At 32.7% G+C, this 23,935-nt stretch overlaps 1 protein-coding gene across 3 annotated transcripts; it reads left to right on the forward strand.

Moving 5' to 3' along the window:
- Positions 1-2,716: 2,716 nt before the first annotated feature.
- LOC143080246 (ras-related protein Rab-30-like) lies at positions 2,717-22,856 on the forward strand. 3 transcript variants are annotated; one of them, XM_076255983.1, is made up of 7 exons: positions 2,718-2,812; positions 6,577-6,649; positions 9,588-9,635; positions 18,695-18,742; positions 19,440-19,535; positions 20,545-20,676; positions 22,432-22,856. In XM_076255983.1, exons 2-7 carry the CDS (start codon positions 6,584-6,586, stop codon positions 22,702-22,704), a joined length of 663 nt encoding a protein of 220 aa, XP_076112098.1. In that variant the 5' UTR covers positions 2,718-2,812; positions 6,577-6,583; the 3' UTR covers positions 22,705-22,856. The 3 variants fall into 3 exon arrangements, with proteins under 3 accessions (XP_076112100.1, XP_076112098.1, XP_076112099.1); XM_076255984.1 differs by lacking the exon at positions 2,718-2,812 and adding an exon at positions 5,107-5,134; XM_076255985.1 differs by lacking the exon at positions 18,695-18,742 and having other exon boundaries at positions 2,717-2,812.
- Positions 22,857-23,935: the final 1,079 nt, after the last annotated feature.

Genomic DNA, 23,935 nt, shown 5'->3' on the forward strand with positions numbered 1-23,935 from the left:
TTGATATGATATGAATATGAGATAAGTCATACTGAGGTGTATTTTCAATGTGTTGCTCATTATAACAAAAGAGATGTTCTATTATAATAATAACGAGGATGTTGTTCAAAGAGCCCGTAAATTAAGAAACGATCAATATTACTGGTATCAATATAACACAGTGAACTGTCTTCATTGGTACTAGCATTGATATTGTTTCAATAAATCTATACAATGTCATGATAATTAGATATGGTTGTATTGTTGTACAATAATTATTGTTATCATTTTTTTACTACATAGGGATGGTACTTTTATTTTGGCATTGCGTAGGACAAATTTTCTCACGGATTGGCTATTTTATTTTGCCACTGATTGATATTAGAGTCTGTGAAAACATTGATTAAATGCAAGAAGAAGTACACACCCACAAAAGATAAATGGTCGGTGTACGGAGATTCGAGTCAAACAATTTATTTAAAAAACAATTTCACTCACAGCAGGTGTATAATAGGAACGTACCCTTCCGGAGCACCTGCAAACCCAGAAACAAATATAGTATACATGCAGCTACAAACGACAACCAAGGATTGCAGGCCACGCATGTATACAGAATGTATCGGTGTTAAATATGGTTAAGCGCAAAACACTCTCCCAAACTTGGGACAGTGGTGCAACTGAACGACATAATAGCAATCATTAACAATCAGTTGAAACGGCTTAACTCATCAGATAAAAAAATATACCACATGAACAGCCTACCAAAAGCACGAAAGACACAAAGTGCAGAACTGATAAAACTTTTAGTTACGGAAAGCTAGTTCATAGTCAAAACAACTAGTACACAATCATGTGTCAAAGACTTAAATATCAATCAGTAAACGTCCAACATCCAATGGATATAGAATAAAGACGTCATTTGCAGTCAAAGAAGAACATGACCTTGTGCAAACATAATTTCACATAATGACATGTCTTTTATATCATAAGCTTAGTCACAAATATTTGTAACACTCAGGTTCGTTTGCACTTGTCAAAACACTTGTCATAAGAACAAGAACAGACTGTTAATTTTGAAGTAAAAATTCTCAGGTTGCAGATAAAAGGCTTTAATCGTGTATGAATGAAGAACTATTCATTAATGTATATATAAGATTCACATACATGTTCCACAGATGTCCAATATCCTCTTCTATTTGGCACCCTGCTGTCGAGTTTCTAGTACTCATAACCTAGATAATATGAACTAGATACAAGAAGATATTATACACTAATAAAAAGACTAGATCGCTTCCTACAATGTATCTATTGCTTTTACATTCGGTAAAATTCGGTGACAACTCGGTAGATTCCGTCCCTTCATCCAAGGAGAGTAACGGAGTCACCCGAAGATTGCCGACTGTTGCTTTTACATTCGGTGACAACTCGGCAGATTCCGTCCCTTCATCCAAGGAGAGTAACGGAGTCACCCGAAGATTGCCGACTGTTGCTTTTACATTCGGTGACAACTCGGCAGATTCCGTCCCTTCATCTAAGGAGAGTAACGGGGTCACCCGAAGATTGCCGACTGTTGCTTTTACATTCGGTGACAACTCGGCAGATTCCGTCCCTTCATCTAAGGAGAGTAACGGAGTCACCCGAAGATTGCCGACTGTTGATTTTACATTCGGTGACAACTCGGCAGATTCCGTCCCTTCATCTAAGGAGAGTAACGGAGTCACCCGAAGATTGCCGACTGTTGCTTTTACAGTTAAGATGGATTAAAATCAATTAGAACATACTCACCCCTTCTCGTCCAATGAAAAGTCAGTTTTTTGCTCTCCAATTTCATAGTACATGGTTTTCCATGCACTATGAAATGATATACATGAATGACTTTTCATTGTCAGTTAATTATTAAAGTGAACTCTTAATAGCTGCACTAACAAAGTATACAATCCCCTAAGACATTTTCCTTGGGAAAATAGCCTATTGATTAAAGATGAAAGAGCAAAGATTAAAATAAAACTTTTTGAATTTTGCAAAATTTCATGCATTTTCTAATGGTACGCATATATAGAATACACACAAAAAAAATTGTAAGGATAAATAAAATGATATTTATTTAATTTATGTACCTTACATTTGAGGGAATTATTTTCTTTTTATTTCAAAAAAACACAATGCCAGACTGCTGATATATAAAGCAAAAGATTGTTTTCGGAGAAACACAATACATTTAAATATATCAATAAAAAGTAAGCATTTAATGTTAAAGGGTCTGAATTCAAATATTCATACAGAGAGTTTTATATTCATAAAAGAAAAAAAAAAAGAAAAAATTTCAAAAAGGGGATTTATATAACATTGTGTTGCTTTTTAAAATAAAAAAAAAATCTAAAGATAAATAAATATTAACTTTTACCTGAAGCAGAAGAAAAACAATTTATCCTTCACAAACTATGTCAGTGCTATTTTATTTCGTCCATTGAAATGATTATTACCAATGTTTTATATTTATTTCATTATAAAAAGGGAACTCTTATTTAGGTTTGAATATTACAATGGGAAAGGATCATTTTGTAAGGTCACTCGAAAGTGTGAATATGTTCTAAATTGGTCAGACAATACTTTGTCATGTTTTATGAAGATTTAAGCCCTCGGCTTCGCCTTAGGCTTAAATCTCCATAAAACATGACCAAGTATTGTCTAACCTATAATAATTCAATGATTTTGTTTATTCTACCGTAACACAGTTCGTGTAGATCGATACGATACACACATGGTTACTTACAAACAAACTAGATATTAACCTTTTGGATTTGACACGGATTTAATCATAAAGCAAAAAAAGGTAAATACAAATTTATTTTGTGTCCATACAAAGTTCTATAATTATTTTAAATAAACTACATTTTAAGTAATATTATATTTGCAAAGAAACTTTATTTATTTAAGATAACGCCAGTCATTTGCACTTTAAATAACGATAATTGATTTCATGTGTTATGTTTGGAATTTACTTGTTTATTTTTAGCTTGCATGTGCACTGGGGTAAAGCGGATGACCGTAACTGCATTCACGGTCATCCCAAGATGTCGGATGAAAAATTAGGTCAGTATCTGTATTGTCTGTTACAGTGTTTCTATATCATTTTCTTTACAAAGTATACATTAATACGATGTAAATTTATAAAAGATTCACACAGAAATAACAAATTACTACCGAAAAATGTTCAGGAAACGCGAAATTCAATTTGAAAAAATCGCTAAGATGTCCGTAAATCATTATCAAAATATTTTCAAGATGACCGTAACATAAAACAAGGATGACCGTGATTGGTAAGCAGATGACCGTAACTTGTAAAAGATGACCGTAATTTGTAAAGATTGACTGTAATTTATAAAGGATGATCGTAACTTTTAAATGATGACCCTCAATTCTAAGAATATCCGTATTTGTATTCATAGCTTTTTGTTGTGTTTGTCTCAATAGGGGCTTAGTTAGCGGATATATACATGTTTCATCAATTTATTTTTAACTATTTGCCGTATTTTGAGTTCATGACAATGATAGTAAATTGCAAATTTCTCGTAAACAATGAAATATTTATTGATAACGACTTTAAAATTGTAATACAAATTGACAGCGATACGACGAAAAGTTGAAGAAACAAGAATGTGTCCCTCTGAGGTGTCTCTAGTACATGCCTCATCTACACTATAATTTTCTATGTTCAGTGGACCGTTAAAATGGGAAAAAAAACGGTAATTTGGCATTATGATTAGAAAAATCATATCATAGAAAACATGTGTACTAAGTTTCAAGTTGATTGGACTTCAACGTCATCAAAACCCTCCTCGACCAAAAACTTTAACCTGAGGTGGGACAGACGGACGAACGAGCAGACGAACGGACGCACAGAGCAGAAAACATAATGCCCTTGAATGGAGCATAAAAAACACTAATCAAACATATGAATATCCGGTAACCGAGCCTGTGTGTATGGTTCCAGAGGAAGCAGATTAAAATCTTAGTATGTCTTTATATATGATTAACATTGCTGTATATACAAATTGACAAGGTTCCCCTCAGTGGTGGACCCAAAGGGGGGGTCCGGGGTCCTGGGGTCCCTTTGTATTTACCGGTCAGTGCATTTGAATGGAGACACATAGTTTGAACCCCCTTTACCCTGGGTTGGGACCCCCCTTTTTTAAAAATGGCTTAATCAGCCCCAGCCCATTGTGATACGCTATACGCACAAGACTATTTTAAGGATCAATTTTGCTGGAGCTCGTCTTCACTAGTTTGGTCGTAGTATTTTAAAAACAGGTTCTGTTATTTTACTTGCAAGACAAAATAGAAGACAAATCAAAGACGATATAATATGATCAATGGCTGTACATCCATTGGCATTTTTAAAAAAGTGCATTTATTATATGTCATTACAAGGAATTCCAGAAATAAAAAAAAATCTTTTGGCTTTTCGTTAGAGGCTGTGCAGCACACTTTTTTTTTTTATTATACTTGTAAGGTGTCATTTACTCGCGCTTTTGTTGCATGTTTTCCCCACTTTTTCATGTGCATGTCTTGTTGCATGTTCATTTTAAAAATTATACCTTCTACCGTAAAAAAAAAAGATATATATGGTGAACTTCGTATTTAAAGCACGTCACATTTTCTCCTACCTATAGGATAATACTCTCATATAAATACGTTTTATATCAACACCATTAATCATTTGATACAAAAAAAATACGGATATTTCTTAGAATTGACGATCATCCTTTAAAAGTTATGGTCATCATTTAGAAATTACGGTCATCCTTTACAAATTACGGTCATCTTTTAACAAATTACGGTCACCCTTGTTATGAATTGCTGATTCTGTTACGGTCATCTCGATTTTGATTTACGGTCATCTTAGCGATTTTTTTAAATCGAATTTCCTGTTTCATGCACATTTCTCGGTAGTAATTTGTGATTTCCGTGTGAATCTTTTATAAATTTACATCGTATCAATGTCTCCTTTGTAAAGAAAATGACATAGAAACACTGTAACAGACAATACAGATACTGACCTATTTTTTCATCCGACATCTTGGGATGACCGTGAATGCAGTTACGGTCATCAGCTTTACCCCAGTGATGTGGGCCGTTTATTGAATCCGTAAAGGTATACAAACTAGACTGCTTTCATTTTCTGTAAAAAAAAAAGACATCTTGAGGGAATATTTTAAGGTACAAAGTTAAAAACATCTTGTCAAGATAAGTTTCAATACGAGTATATCAATATAAGGCCTTCTACGGAAGCCGGTTAGTGTCAGACACAGGCACTTGTCTCAGAAAAAAAATTTCTATATACCTTATTATAACACAAGGTACTTAACTTGCATTTTAGAAAAATGTCAGGTGGTGACGAAGTTCCGTTATATGCCGCTTTATATGCTGTCAACCCCGCTAAAACTTGTTATATCGTAAATCTAAATTGATTTATCTTTACAATGGTGTATAACATGCCTACATTTGTTGTCGGAATCATCCGTAGCAATCCTACCAAAGTATGTCAATCGTAATAATTTTGCAAACCGCTGAAGAATTGGCAATAAACGCGTCACATCTCCTTGTATATCTCGGTTTCCGATTATTATTTTTGGTGTATACAAACATTGTTACGTTTAAATAATTTGAACTTGATAGATAAAATTATGAGTTATTGAGTATGCATTTTCATTTTAAGGTTTGAAAATTGTGTCTATGAAACTAAGTCAAAATTAGTTCGATTTGGACAGCCAAAAAAGCCGGATAAACCACAAAAAAAAAAAAAAAATGACAAACTTCAGACGGCCTACATTTTAAGTCTTTTCCCTAAACTTAAGTAAAATTACTTGTAAAGAGTCATAAAGCAGGATAAAGCGAAAACAAATCTTACTCTACCGGGACACGTAATCTAACTCTGGTTGATAACTATTTTTAATATATTCTCGGCGCATAATCATTGAAATGTAACAAAAAATTAACAAGTCGTGTATTCTTAAGAGGTACATTGCATACAAGGAAAAGGCCCGAAAAAATATCCTTTTCTGCATGGAATGGGTCCAAAATTTTTTTGCCTCGCTCCGATCGGCGATAATAAACTGCCTCCCCTTACAGGGCAGGCAATTTACGGCCCTGCCCGCCGCATTTTTAAGTCAAACACTTTGAAAATAAATTCAAAAGAAACCTTACTCAGTCGAGTCTTGCCATGAACACCATATTATCTACATAAAACAAAACAACACCAAAACAAACATAAACAAAGGTACTACATGTGACATGGAACAGACCTTTGTGCATATGAGTAGTTTTAGATCTAAAATCTCAATTTTTCAAATTTTAGTTATGAAATGTATCCCATAGGTTCAAAAAAGAAAACAAGAAACAGTCAGTATATAAAAAAAACACTTTACTTCGAAAAAAATCCTTTTACAGGAAAAGAGTCATACTTGGAAGGTAACAAAATAAATAATTATGTATACCAACATATCCTAATTAGTAATGCCAATGATGAAGAAGGCTTATGGGGTCATCTGAGTACATTGCAAAAGAATTTTAAAATATCTATTTGATTGTTTTCAGCAGTTCCATGTTTTCAATACTAGTGGCTGGATCGTCAGGCTGTGGAAAAACCAGCTTGGTCAATCGCTTTGTTGTGAGTACTATGATAGTAATTAAACAGAAGTTATAAAAGAAACTACATGTCCTTGAAGGAGTTGACCCTAAAGACCTAATACCTATACAGCAGCAGTCCATTCCATTATTCAAAATAAGCTATTTCGCAATGTTCACGCGTATTTTGATATTTAAGTCCGTAGGTACTCCTCTAATATGCGTTGCGGAACATATTGACTATATACCTTTTGTTCCTCTCTTTATAAGCGTTCGAATGAGGTATTATAATAAGGTATATCGATAATTTAGGGCTAAAGGGTCGCAGAAGTCCATTCCATTATTCAAAATATCCTTTTCATTATTCAAAATTGGATATTATTTGATTTTCACGCGTATTGTCACATTTAGGTTCTCCGTAACACATCTAATGGTCATTGCGGCACATTTCATTTATATTCAGTTTAATATTCCTCTATCAATAAGCTTTAATTTGGTGTATACATTGCCTTGAATGTGGGCTGACGGCTTGCAGCAGTCAATTCCATTATTCAAAATCAGCTATTTCTTAATATTAAAGCGTTTGTCAGTGTTTAGGTCCTTCGTTACTCCTCTAATATGCTTTGCGGAACATTACGACTATAAATCTTTTGTTCCTCTCTTAATCAGCTTTCGAATGAGGTATAAGGTATATCTATAATTAGGGGGTAAACGGTCATTATTCAAAATTGGCTATTTCTTCATTTTCACGTATTTTGGCATATACATGTAGGTCCTCCGGAACCCCTCTAATGGTCAATGCGGCACAATCGACTTGTTATGTCTATAATTAAAGGATAAAGAATAGAAAAGGTCCAGTGAAAATAAAAAAAAATACCACGTAGAGTATTTCAATTTTGATATATGTTTTGGTATTCAGGTCATCCATACATTGAACCAAGGAATTTCTGTTAAAAATAGTTAGGAAAACCAACTAGTTTATCCTCCGAAACTAAATAAATAAATAAAATTATAAATCTAAAGAGTTTTTTTATTCTATTTTCTGATAATAATTTGAATATTTGTTAGATACACCAAAATGACGAATTTAGAAATACGGGATATAGCTATAGTGTCACAGTCATTTTTTTAAAATTTTTATTTCACTATTCACCGCTTCAAGTTGAATAATGAAACATAAAATATTTCATTATCCATTATTCATTTTTTAACGTTGAAAAGTGAATAGTGAACTATTTCCTTATTCATTATTGATTTTTGAATAATGAACTATAATTCTTATATGATTTGCATATCTATAAATACTTGAATTAGATCGGTCAATTAGAATTTTTCTCAAAGTTTACACTTCGATAAACCATTTTTCCGAAACTACTTTTGTAAACCATTCATGCGCGATACACAAGCTTGCAGTGATCCCGGGATTTTCAGCAAATTGAGATTTAAAAACAATTGCATAACAGTTGTGACTATTCTAGTGCATGTATAACAAAAAAAAAAAAAAAAATAAATTTAAAGCACTAAACCTTTGAAAATGTATAAAAATAAAATTTAATAAAATTCCGCGAAATTTGATGAAGGATTTGGCGAATTTACGTCATGGCAAAACACGACGTTATACGAATGGAAATTTTCAAGGGAAAGATTATTTCGTTTATACGTGTACGCTTCAAATTCGGATAACATTTAATTAAAATGAAGTTTTTGAGGTAGGTGCTATTTCATTTAAGGTTCCGTTGTATTTATCGGACATTTATGGTTTTTGAAAGTCAAGATGGCGGCGTACTCCTTAGTTACGACTTGCCATTGTGCCTTTGATGGTAAATATATATAGTAGCCATCAACAAAACAAATGTTTATTACATATCACAAATGTTTGCCTGAAGAATTATAAGGATTACACACATTTTTTCTAGAGGTTATTGATGTGTAAACCGGGTCTCTTACTCACAAACTTAACATAAAAGTCCAGTTTGTGAGTTAATCACCCCGGTTTACACATCAATAACCTGTAGAAAAAATGTGTTTAATCCTATAATCAATAATGGACGTACTTCAGCGCGGTGTGTATAAACCATTCAAACAGGAAAACCAAATGTCTAATCTATATTAAAAAACGAGAAACGAAAAACACTTATGAAACACATCAACAAACGAAAACTACTGAACATCAGATTCCTGACTGAGGACAGGTGCAAATAATTGCGAAGAGTTTAAACGTTTTTATGGTACCAAACATTCACAACACAGAAATACATAGATGCTCCTTTCATTATTGCCACTGTGATTTAGTCTGCTTTTTAAATAATTTATTACTAGGATAACTGTCAATTTTCAGTCACAATAAAAATATATTAACCTTGCAACATTATATGTATGTGTAAAGTTGGGCTGTATATCATATATATCTAGTTATTTGTGTCATTAGGTTGTCTTCTTGAAATTATACATTTTCTTTTCATGTCTTACTATTATTTAATAATTGAATGCTTCTTTTTGTAACTTCATTGGGGTTGTAAAAGCGTTGACCGAAGTACATTTTGTCTAAAAATGTGCGCACGGTCAACGCTTTTACAACCCTATGAAGTTACAAAAAGAAGCATTCAATACTTATAATTACATTTTTAGATTAGGATCATGAAAACACGAATTTTATCATTTTGTTTTAATTCACCTGTGCACTTTATTGTGGGACCTCGTGTTATCATGAATGAATGATAAGTTTTATTATAGTGTAATGCAATTGCTGAAGGAATAACACGTGATGTGCAGTTAGCCAATCAGAATAATGTAATATTATAATGAAACATACATCTAATGTAATTATTTATTTATAAAATTATTCGAAGCCTATGTACCAACATTTATTCAAAATGTATCGTTATAACAATGACATACGAATGATTCAAAAATGATTTAATCCAGCAATATGAATGCATCGAGTTTAAGAAATGATTTGTTTATGTGTTTTTTTTATTCAGGGAGATAAATTCACGATAGACCATGTACCTACACAAAATATGAATAGTGTAAGTATAAAATCTTTAAGCATTTTCTTTTCTTCTTTGTTTTAAGCTATTTTTTCGCCTCTTCAGAATCTAAAGGACTTAGGGTAATTCTTACACAAAAATTCAAATAACGTTACGTCATTGTTTGATTGAAATTATATTGTATATTACCTATTACCCAACCACAACGTTTTGGTGTACGCTTTTGAAAATATCACCTAGAATGCATTATATTCTGGAATGTCGAATTGTGAGATTTAGCGACTATTCTATAGATTTACAAGCCACCAATTTTACAGTGACTGTCGATAAGTTTATTGAGCCATGCAGTACTGTACTGCATTTTCGCTGTGGACTGGTTATTACAATGTACATATTTAAAAATGCTTGTTCGACAATACTGTGAATCGTATATCGAAAAAGGAAAAGTTTTATACAAAATATTACTTTGTCAAATACCAAAATGGCTCCAAAAAACAATAATGTAGTTGTTGAGTAAGACGTCTTCTAATTGGCTGAAAGTTTTTTAACACCGCATAGAGATATTTTTTTTCATGTGACTCTGACGTAATCAACGTTTTACTCCTTTAAAATGGAAATATTAAGGACATAAACTAAAACTATTGACTGTACAGAAGTGTACAATGAATTAAATAACAATTGAAAAAAAGTAAATAAACATTATTCATTCATTCTTTCGTACATTTATTTATATATCACTAGTTTAAGCTGAGTTGTTTCTCTTATCATGAATCAATATTGAAGGTGTTAGGAAGGGGAAGGTTGGAGGTAAATTGAATAATAGCACTGTAAAACTCCATCAACTAGTCAGACTGCTATGAACCAAGAAACTGATTATACAAAGACCATGCAATTGGCTTTTAATACACACAGATTGGGTACATCTAACATCCAGGGGGAGGAGACTGACCTACTGACCCTCAAATAATATACTATTTATTGTGTAATCAGTATTAAAGAGATCTGGTATCATATTCTGCTTTCCTCTCCTACAGTGATTGTTTGTGACATGTATCTGATTAAGAAAAGATTAGTGTGCCTCCTAGTAACGTCAATTAAGTGTCAAATTTTAGACAACAAGTTGCTTTCTTTAAAAAAAGAAATGCAATCGTAAACCCAAAATGCATGTTTGGTATTAAATATTAGATATTTTTTTAAGAAAAGAGTTGGTTTCTAGGCTTAATAACAAATTAATGATTTTTGTGCTTATAAAAAAAAAATGCAATACGTGAAACTTAATAGCTGTTTTTATTGGAATTTGAGATACACAACAGTCTGTGTTTGATTTTGCTTTTCCACCTGCCCACCCGTGCCCACGTGCACTCTAGCTATAATCTCTTTTTTTTGTAAAAAATATTGATTACAAATGCTTATCTGCTTTTTTCAAGTGATTGTACTTGCATGCTTTTTAGATTAAACAAAAGAAACTACATGCCCACTCCTATGGGTGGGCAGAGTGGACAAGGTAGATTTTTTGCCCACCCGGTGCCCACTCCTTTGGTGGGCCGGTAGACAAAGCAGAATCCACCTGAGCTGTAGTGTATGTTCATAGTTATTTGAACAAGGAAAATTCACAATTATGAAAATTGCAAGGTGTTCCTTTTATATTTGAACATGTTCTTTCATTAACTTTTAAAAAGTGTCTTTTACATGGTATAGTTACATTGATGTTTTATGGTATGTATGTAAGATTTTTTAAAACTGTTATATTCTTAAGCACATGTTTTAGTCAGAAGCATGTTGTTTGAATTGTTATAATAGTGTCAGGAAGAGAAGCGACACACAAAATGAGGTCTTCTCGTTTAATAGTATAGATATATAATATCAATAAACACGAACGTCAAGTATTTACGGATGGACATTTTATTTATCGAATTAATCTATTTTTAAATTCTAACATTCCACTATGTGATTATATTACTATACAAAATATAAGCAGAGACTTCTAAATCCATACTAACAGTATAAAATAATCAACATTATGGTTGAAATTAAATTTAGTTGTGATTATTGTAAATTATTTTAACGGTTGTTGTGAGCTGCAAGGATTTAAAATCATGCTTTATGAATTGAAAACACAAGTATTTTTATTCACGACTGTTTAAAATTTAAATATTCTTAAATTGATCTTACTTTTCGTTTTATGGATATATTGCAATACACAAAAATAAATATTAATTACTCATAAAACCTAAATGCTAAAATAGTATGAAATATTTAACGTAGAAGTATAATGATTATTGTTTATACACATTTTTTTGTAGGATGCAAGAATTTATTTAGATTTAATTTTTATGTTTCCTTTACAAATGAATACACGCCATTATTCCGACAGCCCATTAATCCGACAGCACATTGGTCCGACAACCCATTAGTCCGACAACCCATTAGTGCGACAACCCAATAGTCCGACAACCCATTGCTCCGACAGCCCAATATTCCGACAACCCATAAGTCCGACACTTATCACGGTATCAGGGAAAAATAAAATATGTATGTCTGTATTACTCCGGGGGGTTACTGATATCCTTTCGAGTATTACTGTGCCGACAGCACTTGCCAAATCATACCCTGTTCTAACCAGAATACATTGAAAACATACCTTGTTCTATACATGCTCAGAAAGTGTATACCCTGTTCTAGACCGTATAAAATGAGATGCAGTTCTAGACCCGGGTTCTAGACTGTATCTTCAACAGTTGAATACGAGATCCTGTTCTAGACAAATACTTTTTGTTAAAAAAAACCCTGTTCTAGTCAGCAGGGCATAAAAAGCGACCCTGTTCTAACCAACAGGACATGAAAGAGAAACCCTGTTCTAACCAGCAGGGCATGAAAAAGTGACCCTGTTTTGCGGCACACCTTTACCACTAGAAATATAGTAAGTAACCCCCCGGGGTATTATTACGTTTATGTTATAACATATTTTAAGAAATAACTCCGTATATATAACATAGGACTAAGGTAGTTCGAATACTTTTTAGTATAATATACTCAATTCGAAATCTGCATATAGAATAGAACAGAAAAAAATATTTCATTTTCCAAATTACAGGGTCTATAAAGAGCATATAAAGAACAAGCAGTGAAAGTCAGTGCGAGCTACTGATGAAACCCCCGCCCAAATATTTCGGTAAACATGAAGTTGCTGAGTTGTTAATCTGAAAAAGCATCACACGATATAGCTGATTTCAATAAACCCGGAAACCAAATTTCAAAAATCCTTGTAATATATTTCATGAGAAAGATGCAACCACAGTAATCATGGGACGGACGGACAAATTTACTGACGGATTGGCGGACAGTTACCCCCTCCCCCAACACACACACACACACACACACACACACACACACTTTTTTTTAGAAACAGCGGTATAATGATTGGGTCAACATTAAGACATTACAATTGATATAATTATCTCTATAGCAGCATAATCCTCAGTCAAAATCGAAGCAAAAACAAAATAGAAAAAAACCAACTAACATATTGATATCAAATAACAGTCGGTATCAAGACTTATGCTTCATAATTCAAAAGAGCTAACAATATAATAAGATTTTTTTCCCATAATAGTAAAGTTTTCTTGTGTTAACATCAAAACAAATAAATTTCGAAGATTCATCATGTTTATTTATCTTTTTAAAGTTCTGACAAGTGCTAGAAATATGCTGAATGAGTTCATCCCTCAAATAATATAAAGTGAGCATGCGATTGGAAAATGACGCTCATCCTCAACTTTATCAGATGTACAATACGATTTTTTGAGAATCTGGCATTTTAAATTTCTAATGTTATGGGTGAGCACATATTCTTCATTAACATATGAACTGCCTTTTTTAAAATCAATGATATCTAAATATTTTTCTTTTTGAAAACAATCTTTAAATGAAATAAGTGTCAAGTTTGCCTTTGTCAGTGTTCATTGTTTGAATTTTTAACAGATGATTCCAATATGTATATTTAACCAAAACACATAACTTACTAAGTTTTTGTTTACAATTAGATAACAAGGATTTAATTTTGTATAGTTATATAATATACTGAAACAAATATCCCACATGAAAAGAATAATTGATATCAAAATGGACAACCACAAAAAGTATAGAGAGCGAAATCGGTCATTTTAGAGAAAATTTACCCATACACATAAGACAGATGCATTGGGAAATTTTGAGCTGTGGGAATAATGGGCTGTCGGGGTAATGGGCTGTCGGAATAGTGGGCTGTCGGAGTAATGGGCTGTCGGAATAGTGGGCTGTCAGAGGAATGGGCTGTCGGAATAATGCTTGTCGGACTAATGGGATGTTACCGAATATTTAAAAAATACCAAAGCAGAGTATCTTGTCATATGAAATATTTATTTCTTAATTGCAACTCTGAAAATATTCTGATTTCAATCATTGTTAGTTTCTTCAGAAACATAAACACAGTATATATTATGTATATATTTCTTTGATTTCGATTGTATTATATACTTTTGATAAGAATATTATCTTTCTGTTTTTCGATCTAAATATTAATATGTTAACCAGAATGTTCTCTCCCGTAGGTCTATGATGAAATACACAGTAATTCCGGGGTTAAATCTTCAAACATAATTAGTTTACGTGTTATCGAGACAACAGACAATACCACGTTATAATTGACCCAGATACACACAGTGTACAGTATTCGTTTTAAAACAAATATAATTGCGTCGTCAAGGGCCACCAAGGGACCATATCAAAGACGTAGATAACAACCTGTATAAATGACCGAAAACTTAAGAGACGTTCCGGCGAGAATTTTATTCTGACTTCCGGCCGAGAGATATCGAGTGGCCCATAGACACATCCAAAACTCGCCAATATATAAGAGGGTGGAAAAGGGTTATTTCCGTGCAACGTGTTTTGCCATTTTTATTTCACGTGCAGCCGTGAAAAAGGTTCGTTATTCACCGTGTTTCGTGAAATCGGTAAAAAGATCAACGTGCAAGACATTTTTAATTGTTCGTTCATCGTAAAATGGCAATTTTATTTCGCGTTCTTCCGTGCAGATACCCCCCCTTTACGCCCCTCATATAAGCATGAACCCTAATGGGGGTTCATGCAAAAAAAAAATATCATTAATAAAACAAACTTCAAAATTTCATAAAATTATTTTACATGCATAAAAAACCTAAATATCAAATCTATACATAATCTATAAAAACCGAAAATTCATTATTTGATTGTTTTCACAAAAAAATAATTATTTTGTTTTTATAAAGAGGAACATTTTGAAATTAATTACTACAGAAGTGATAATTAGTTCCCTGGCTAAGGTAACTATAAATAGAAAGTATTTGTTCTTATCTAATATCTGCATCTGTCATCACTCGGTATCTAAAAATAGACATTTGATACCTTATCGCTGACATTATTAAGTCTACCGAAATTGCATGCATGATTAATTTAAGATTTATGATCGTAATTAAACCGGCACTCTTAGGGTGCAATTGTTTCTAACTAAAGTTTTGAAAACGTTTTGAGGCGTTTGTTGTTATTTTCTAACTGCTACAGAAGTAGAAACATCGTTTAATAATTCTTTTCTGACCCTATTTGAACTATCAATAATTCATGCTCATGTTGTTGTTGAAAAACATACTTTTTATAAACGTAGAAAAAAATTAATCGTTTAAACAGGTTGAAGTTAGAAACAAATTAATGTTTGCATGTTTTGTATTAACAAACGGAAAACAACAAAACATTTGCATAGTCAAGTGTATTTTTTTTTTTTTTGATATATTTTAGTTGTAGGTTTCCGTTTTATTTTATTTTTTCATATTCAATATCTATTTAATTACATTTTAATAACCAAATTTTTTTTTTATTAAAGTTGCAATATTTAATCACAAAAAATAACTGTAATTTAATTATATGCAAGAAAGACTTCCCTTTAATTTCAGTATAAAAAATAAATAGCTTGTTTTTTACATCATGTACATCTTCCCTAAACTTAAAATCTAAAATAAAATGCTGCTTATACTTTTTTAAAGATTTTATTTTTAATTATTCTCGTTCAGAATATAAATCGCATTGTTTACCTGAAATCTTATCTCATATCTAAACACAGCTGGTTTCAACTTTGACTCTAATTAAAATACAAGCATGTAGGTTAATATTAGCAGCTTGTAATCGTGTGCAAGGAAATATTATATCATAATAAATTTCAGTTAAGATGCTATAACTCGAATAATTCAGCGCCCTCTATCCACTACTTTTCTCGAGGGCTTGAAGGCAGATTGATCATTGGTCGCGTCAGCCCTGTACAAATTGTACAGACCAATCAGAGTCTATCCCATGGCGAGTATGCGCAATGATCACTTCCGTAGTAAATACCGCTTGTTTACAAAATTCAAAATGGACGTCGATCAATACCTTCGAATGATAGAAGATAAATATGACTTCAAGTTTAAAGAAAAACAGGAACAATCTATTAATTTAAAAGCAATTGTTCAATTGAATGATACATTCATTACTCTGCCGACGGGTTATGGAAAGTCCAGTATTTATTTTTATCTGCCCGAGATATTTGAGGCCTTGACTTGAGAGAAATCGTCTATTATTGTCATTTCACCACTACAAGCATTGATGCTGGATCAAGTGCAAAAGCTGGAAAAACTGTCGATAAAATCTGTTGTGGTTGGTGAAATTCAGAAAGATAAAGGTGTCGGCCAGAAAATATCTGAAGGACAATTCTCGATTGTATTTTCCTCGCCAGAGGCTGCATTGACACGGAGTGATCGAAGTGATCGTAATATAACGACTGGATTATTCGGGTTAATGGAGTGATCGAAGTGATCGTAATATAACGACTGGATTATTCGGGTTAAAGATGCTAATGCTTATTCAACAGATTAGTAAGCTATTGCGCATGTATTTGAAAGGTGGTCATAGAAATAACAGAAGTGTTCCGAATAACATCCGGTGTTCCGAAAGACTACCGATATCGTCCAATATATACTGCGTAAACTTACGCAATTAACTTCAAGATATAACAAGTGGTCTGTGTATGTTAGTTACATGTAATTGCATCCATGATGTCAGCATCTTATCATAAAATTAATTACTTGTAAACTGAAATGGTTTTTCTGTTTGTATAAACAATACTTATATTACATATAAGTAAAATATTTATACAAACTTCAAAGGTGTTTGTATTCTGCTATCTCATATGTATTTTCTTGTGGTATCATAGTGGGAATATTATTTCTGTAGTTTCAGTAGGAGGTTGTGTAATCTTTTGTTTGTGTAACTGTTGAGGAATCCTGATATAGCAAATCTCATTGTTTAAACAATTGTATTCATTTTTAACTAAATACAAACTATTAGTACAACAACAATCTGGATTTAGAGAAAAACATTCATAAATAACAAGAAGTCCAAATGTATGCTTATGGGATCTGAGAGAAAACTTGAGAATTGTAACGATGTCTTGTGTGTATTATCGCAAAATCAAACTGCATTTGACAATGTAGAAGTGGGAAAACTTCTTGGTATCCATATTGATAAAAATCTATCATGGTCAATTCACATAGATAAAGTATGTGAAATATTTTCGAGCAGATTATACCTGCTAAAAAGATTAAAACGATACTTACCTCGCAAAGGTCTTATCCTTTTTTTTTTATAATAGTTATATATTACCAATAATTGATTATTGTTGCACCATATGGGGTTTTACCGCAAATTGCAACATTGAGCGGATTCATAAACTACAAAAGCGCACAGCAAGATTAATTTTGAATAAGCCTTTTGATTATCCATCAATATCAATGTTTAAAGATGACCATTTTTACTCGGATAAAATATTTTCAAGCCATTTTAATGTTTAAATGTATGAATGAACTAGCGCCAGATTATCTTACAAGTAAATTTACTGCATGCAGTGATCTATATAGTTATTCTCTTAGGTCAACATCATCTGGACATCTTCATATACCAAGGCCAAAGTCTGAATACTTCAAAAAGACTTTTTAATATTCTGGTCTAATCATTTGGAATAATTTGCCAAATGATATAAAGGATTTAAGACATATAGAAAGCTTTAAGATGAAATGTGCTAACCTCTTTATCACAAAACAAAATGAGTAGACAAACATTTTTTAGGACATTCTTGCCATGCTAGTTCTACAGTCTGTTTTTCATGCTTGTGTATATATATATTTGTAATTGTGTACATATCTATTTGGTTATTGTTCTATATGCATTGATTGTTATATGAATTATTCATTTAAATGTGTGAAGGCCTTGTGTGAGATTAACAATTGTATGTTAAATGAGTTACCTTCGTTAAATAAAGAATTTATTATTATTATTATCTCAATTAAATTTAGCATGGCAATATGATAGCTAGCCCACAAAAATGAGCTAAAAAAAAGAACAAATAACTGCTCCAAAACAAACTGCAAAAAATAAGGCAAATATAAGGGGTTTCTGTGTGTAAACCAAAACATAGTCTCAGCAAATCATACTGGCTTAAAGCAGAAAGACAGTTAGAATTATAAATATTAATATTTATTTAAAAATCATTTAATTTTTGCCCATGAGAAACACTCAGCATTCAAACGAAATTTTGAGTTCCTGCCTGAGCAAGTCAGCTTGCAACCTTCAGTGTAAGGAAGATAGGCGTCTCATCGGCAGCCAGGTGGTGCAAGGGTCTGCCTGGGGGATACTAGCCCATGTACTAGTGAAGTAGCAGGGGTCTATCAAACTGGCACTGGAATACATTTGATAAAATTTGTCCCCGAAATGCTTGGGGATGAATGAAATTTTTGAAATGACCAGTTAATGTAAAAAAAAACTATAAATAAATGTACGAAAGAATGAATGAATATAAAAGGGAGATGTCTTGTATGGTGTTTGCTCGTTATAAAATACACTAACTATACACGTTTCTTAAATATAATGCAAATTGAAAAAAAAAAAGAGGTAAAAAGTTAAATACACGAAAAGGAGAGTATCACATGATAAAGAGTTCTTTTTTTTAACAAAAAAGTTTCAAAATATAAGTTGTATGTATTTTTATATTCCAATAGACGTCGCATACAGTGAAAGTAAATGGAAAAACAGTTCGTATAATGCTTGTAAGTAAAATATGTTATTCAAAGTTAGTTTACTAAGATTTTTAGTATTTCCACCGATGATCTCTCCAGCCACTCAGCAGCTAGGCTTCATCAACGAATAAAAACTGACCGCCACGAAAAAGAACAATAGCGCTGAAAGTAGCGTTAAACTAAAATTTATCAATTAATCAATTAAAAACAAAGTTAATTATGACATGTGTTGTCGCTTATTCGATTATAAGCCTTATGAATAATTAGTTTCAGCTGCATTTGTATTTTGCAGCCGTAGCGCATATGTTTTCCGCGCTCGCATGGCGTTTTGAAATCTTCATAACGATGTTCACCTCTCTATTTTTTTTTCAATTTTAACGAGATATTCGGAATGTATTTATATAGTCCCAACAAAAACTTTGCCTGCATACCCCTGCTCTCTAAACATGATTTTATTACAGACAGTTTTGTATAAATGAAAGAAAGATTTTTTTGTATCAGCATGAGGGAGGATTTCGACTGTAACGATGCACTAAATTAATCGAAATGTTAATATCTTTGTGTTAATTTGTACATGTTCAAAAGAGGGTATAAATCTGGTCTTTGATATAAAAAATGATTTACATTTTGTCATTTTGTGTTTTTTACAACTTGTGTCTGACATGACCAAATGTTTGATTTTCATCAAGTCAGATATGTGTCTATATGTACAGCAATCATGTTTCAGAATGACACAGATGGGGATAGAAGATACGAGAGGGTCTCCATCAACTATTATTCTACAATGGACGCAACTATTATAATATATGATATTTCCAATCAGGTAATTTTTGAAAACAAGTTTTTATTATTTGTAATAATGATTTTAAAAAGTTTTAAATATTATAATACCCAATTATAATCAAAGTACTGAAGTACTGAACATCGAATGCCCGCAAGTTCTGGTGGATGGTCGCAGGCATTTGTTTCAGTAAAACAATCGTATTTCTATACCTGAAAGTTAGATTTTGATTTGGTCTCGATATTAAAATAGCATGGGTTCGAATCCGGGCGAGGGAAGAACAAATATTGCCTCCGGAAACTTGCAGGTTTAACATTGCTGTGTTGATACTTAAAGTAATTATGAATATGATATTTGTTTTCATCCATGTGTTAATACCTTCACTTGGTGATCTACTGAGTGGATCTGTAAAGTTTACATTTGTTTAGACGAATATGATTTCTTGTAACTCGATCTAGTTCACTTTTGACGTCCATGACATCACACTATAGGCTCGTTAATTATATAGACCTTATAAATGGGTCGAAGCAATAGGTGCAGCTATACAGGATTGCGCACTGTTTCTTTTATGTCATTATTCAAACGCTTGGTATAATGCACATCTGGTTGAGACAAATTGGTACCGTTTATGTTATTGCCATGATAACGGTTAATTTATTATTTCTTAATTGTCATTATGGCTATAAAAGCTAATTTAAAACGTTATCATAAGTAATAGTCTTATATGATTCCTATTTTATTCAGTTAGGTATAGTGTGTTGGTTAAAAGAAAAAAACGACATGATTAGTAATGGCGGATCCAGAACTTTTCATAAGGGGTTAAGGGGGCCCCACTCCAGTCATGCTTCAGTGATTCCCTATATAATCAACCATGTTTTCCATGAAAGGGCCCGGGCCCCTGGATCCACCTATGATTAGTAATCATTATAAGTGCTGTTTTATAAAACAAAAACTCATATATGCCACGAACAACTAAAAAAAAATATTAACATTTTTACCATCTTTTCCGACTTATCATAATTATTGAAATTGTTTTTTCTTTTTCTTGCAGGAATCTTTAGAGACGGCAAGTGATATATGTGAGCGATGGAAACAATATAATCAGCAGAACAAGAAAGCAGTTGTAATTTTAGTAGGAAACAAATCTGACATGAAACGTGAAATCAACAAACAGGACGCCGAAGTATTATTTGTTTTGTTCTTTTAAAAATGAATGTTTTAAACGTCCTAAAAGTAGATCAATAAAGTTTATTTCCGTTTTAGTTCGGAGTTGACACGGGTTAGGGGAATGGCGTACCATTGTCGCCATGTTAACCTACGTGATTGTTTATGCGCATTCGCATGTAATTTCGAAACTCATCATTAAGATAGAAGATAAAATTGAGAATGTGAATGTGGAATATGAAAAAAGAACAACCCGACCAAAGAGCAGAATACAACTGAAGGCCACAAATGGGTCTTCAAAACAGCGAGAAATCACGGCCGGAGGCTTGCTTCAGCTGGTCCTATACGAAAATGTGTATTAGTTCAGTGATAATGGAACTCAAAAGCATATAAATGAAATTTAATTTAAAATCAAACAAGTCTAATAAAGGCCAGAGGCTCCTGACGAGGGACAGGCACAGACATTAATGCGGCGGTTTAAACATGTTTTGTGATATCTCAACCCTCCTATGCCGGTAGCCAATGTAGAAAAAAAAAACAAACACATAGCAATACTCACAGTTTAACTCAATTAAAAAGAAGTCCGAGTCCGCCGTCAGAATAGATAACAAACGTAACTAAAGCCGTGTTCACACCAAACGCCATGTACAGTAATAGGTTTACAAGTAGTTTAATGTATTGTACACTGGTTTCACATTAAGAGACTCAGTGCTTTTCTTTCTAAAATTTTGTAAACGTTGTGACGCGTTTGTTATTGTTTTCTACGCTACAAAAGTAGAAACAAATACATCGTTGAATCAGTGTTTACTGACCATGTTTGAACTTTCAATAAGCATGCACATGTTGTTGGTAAACATACTTTTTACAAACGTAAAAAAAAATTACATTATTTAACCAGGGTGAAGTTAGAAACAAATATAGCGTTTTTTCTATCAAACGATGAACGACAAACTGTAGACGCATTTTTAGCGAGTGCATAGTTTGTCAAAGTTTATGTAAACTTTGCAAACGTATAGTTAGAAACAAATGATCAAAACATGTGAGCTCTTAGCTTTTTGTATCGTTTGTGTTAGAAAGAAATGCACCCTAAATTTGGTCACATCCATACACCTGGTTTAGTTACCTGTGCATAAGTATTGTTCACATTTATAACTATATGTCATTTCAATGGGTATTACACTGTTACATAGAATCAAAATGAAAAACTGAATACCTTGTTTTGTGTACACTGAACCACACAAGTTCTACATTGACTATCGACTGCATGTAGACAAAACATGATTTAAATTACATGTAAACATTCATTTGTTTATTTAGGGGCCAGCTGAAAGACGCCTCTGGGTGCGAGAATTTCTCGTTGCATTGAAGACCTGTTGGTGACCTTCTGCTGTAGTCTGCTCTATGGTCGGGTTGTTGTCTCTTTGGCACATTCCCCATTTCCATTCTCAATTTTATTGAACTTTATCAATGGGAACGTAATTGTATTTAGTTTACGTGTGAATTACACTAACACAACACCGAGTTTAGGTCAACGAGAACACGGCCTAAGAAAAATGACATTGATGCATATATTATTTTTTTAATATACATTTTAAGATCTTCAGGTATGTCAACATTAAAATTTTGGTTGCTCTTGCTTCAATGAGTACCAGGATGTCATACCACATAGACGGTTACATTTTAAAAAAATATGATATAAACCGGAGTCAAAAATCGGTAATACAATGTATGAAAAAAGTATAATTGTTATCGTGTTGATTTTCATACATTTTAGGATTTTGCAGAGAGGGAAAATTTACCTTACACAGAGACAAGCGCAAAAACCAACGAAAACGTCACGGAGATGTTCATGTCAGTAATAAAACGACTTACAGAAAATGGCGATGATGATGGTTGTGATTCACCTGCAGACGACATGTTTGCTTTGAGAAAAGGATATTCCTGTATGAGTTGGGATACGGACACCGCGCCAACTATGAGTTGGGATACGGACACCGCGCCAACTACGACGACGCAAAACAGTGCATGTAGTTGTGTTATAAATTAAAGGCATAAATGAGGACGCTGAGATACCTTGATAGGTGGTTTGGCTCAAAAGACACTTGAACCATAAGCTGTTCAACAATTTTAACATACATCAATAGTTTAATTGCAATATATTTTTATTTTTTATTGTAATAAATGATTATTAATTGTTAATATTTATAAAAATATTATTGTTTTATTTGATGTACACTTTCTTTTACGAAGGGTTGGTGTAGATTTAATTTAATGGGGGTGAGAGAATTGGTCATATTTTTATCAATTTTTCATTCTCGGAAGAATTGAATGCTTCTATTTGTTAATTCAGTGGGGTGTAAAAGCGTTGACCGAAGTACATTTTGTATGATGCGCGGACGCGCTCATTCTAAAAATATGCGCACGGTTAACGTTTTTATAACTTTTGTAAATTAACTAAAACTTTAAGACGCATTCAATAATTATGATTACATTTTTTTGCTATGATCTGAAAACTCGATTACTATTAAGTTTTCTTTTATTTATCTGACATAGTGCACTTTGTTATGGAAACGTGTGTCAACATGAATGAGCACAACTTTTCGGAATTTTGGATCCGCAATGCTCTGCAACTTTGTACTTGTTTGGCTTTATAAATATTTTGATATGAGCGTCACTGATGAGTCTTATTTCGACGAAACGCGCGTCTGGCGTTCTAAAATATAATCCTGGTACCTTTGATAACTATTTACACCACTGGGTCGATACCACTGCTGGTGGACGTTTCGTCCCCGAGGGTATTTACAGCCCAGTAGTCAACACTTCAGTGTTGACATGAATATCATTTATGTGGTCATTTTTTTTTTATAAATTTCCTGTTTACAAAACTTTGAATTTTTTGAAAAACTAAGGACTTTCTTATCCCAGGCATAGAATACCTTAGCCGTATTTGGCACAACTTTTCGGAATTTTGGATCCTCAATGCTCTTCAACTTTGTACTTGTTTGGCTTCATAAATATCTTGATATGAGCGTCACTGATGAGTTTTATGTAGACGAAAGGCGCGTCTGGCGTACTAAATTTTAATCCTGGTACCTTTGATAATTATTTACAATTCATTTTGAAATGAAGGTTAATTTCAGAATAACGCAAAATTCGCTATTAGCCAATCAAAATGACGTTTTATAATGAAACACAAATGTACATTCAATGTAATTATTGTTTGATAAGAAGCTAGATGTTACAGCTATATCACAGTAAAATCGGCATCATAATTATGT

This window comes from Mytilus galloprovincialis, chromosome 6, assembly GCF_965363235.1.
Source record: "Mytilus galloprovincialis chromosome 6, xbMytGall1.hap1.1, whole genome shotgun sequence".
Lineage (NCBI taxonomy): Eukaryota > Metazoa > Mollusca > Bivalvia > Mytilida > Mytilidae > Mytilus > Mytilus galloprovincialis.

What these genes read in the sequence shown, in the direction of transcription:
- LOC143080246 (XM_076255983.1), top strand. Translation starts at nt 6,584, where the DNA reads ATGTTTTCAATACTAGTGGCTGGATCGTCAGGCTGTGGAAAAACCAGC. An exon ending in CTACACAAAATATGAATAGT is followed by an intron (nt 9,636 to 18,694) that starts GTAAGTATAAAA and finishes ATATTCCAATAG; the next exon opens with ACGTCGCATACAGTGAAAGT. An exon ending in TATATGATATTTCCAATCAG is followed by an intron (nt 19,536 to 20,544) that starts GTAATTTTTGAA and finishes TTTTTCTTGCAG; the next exon opens with GAATCTTTAGAGACGGCAAG.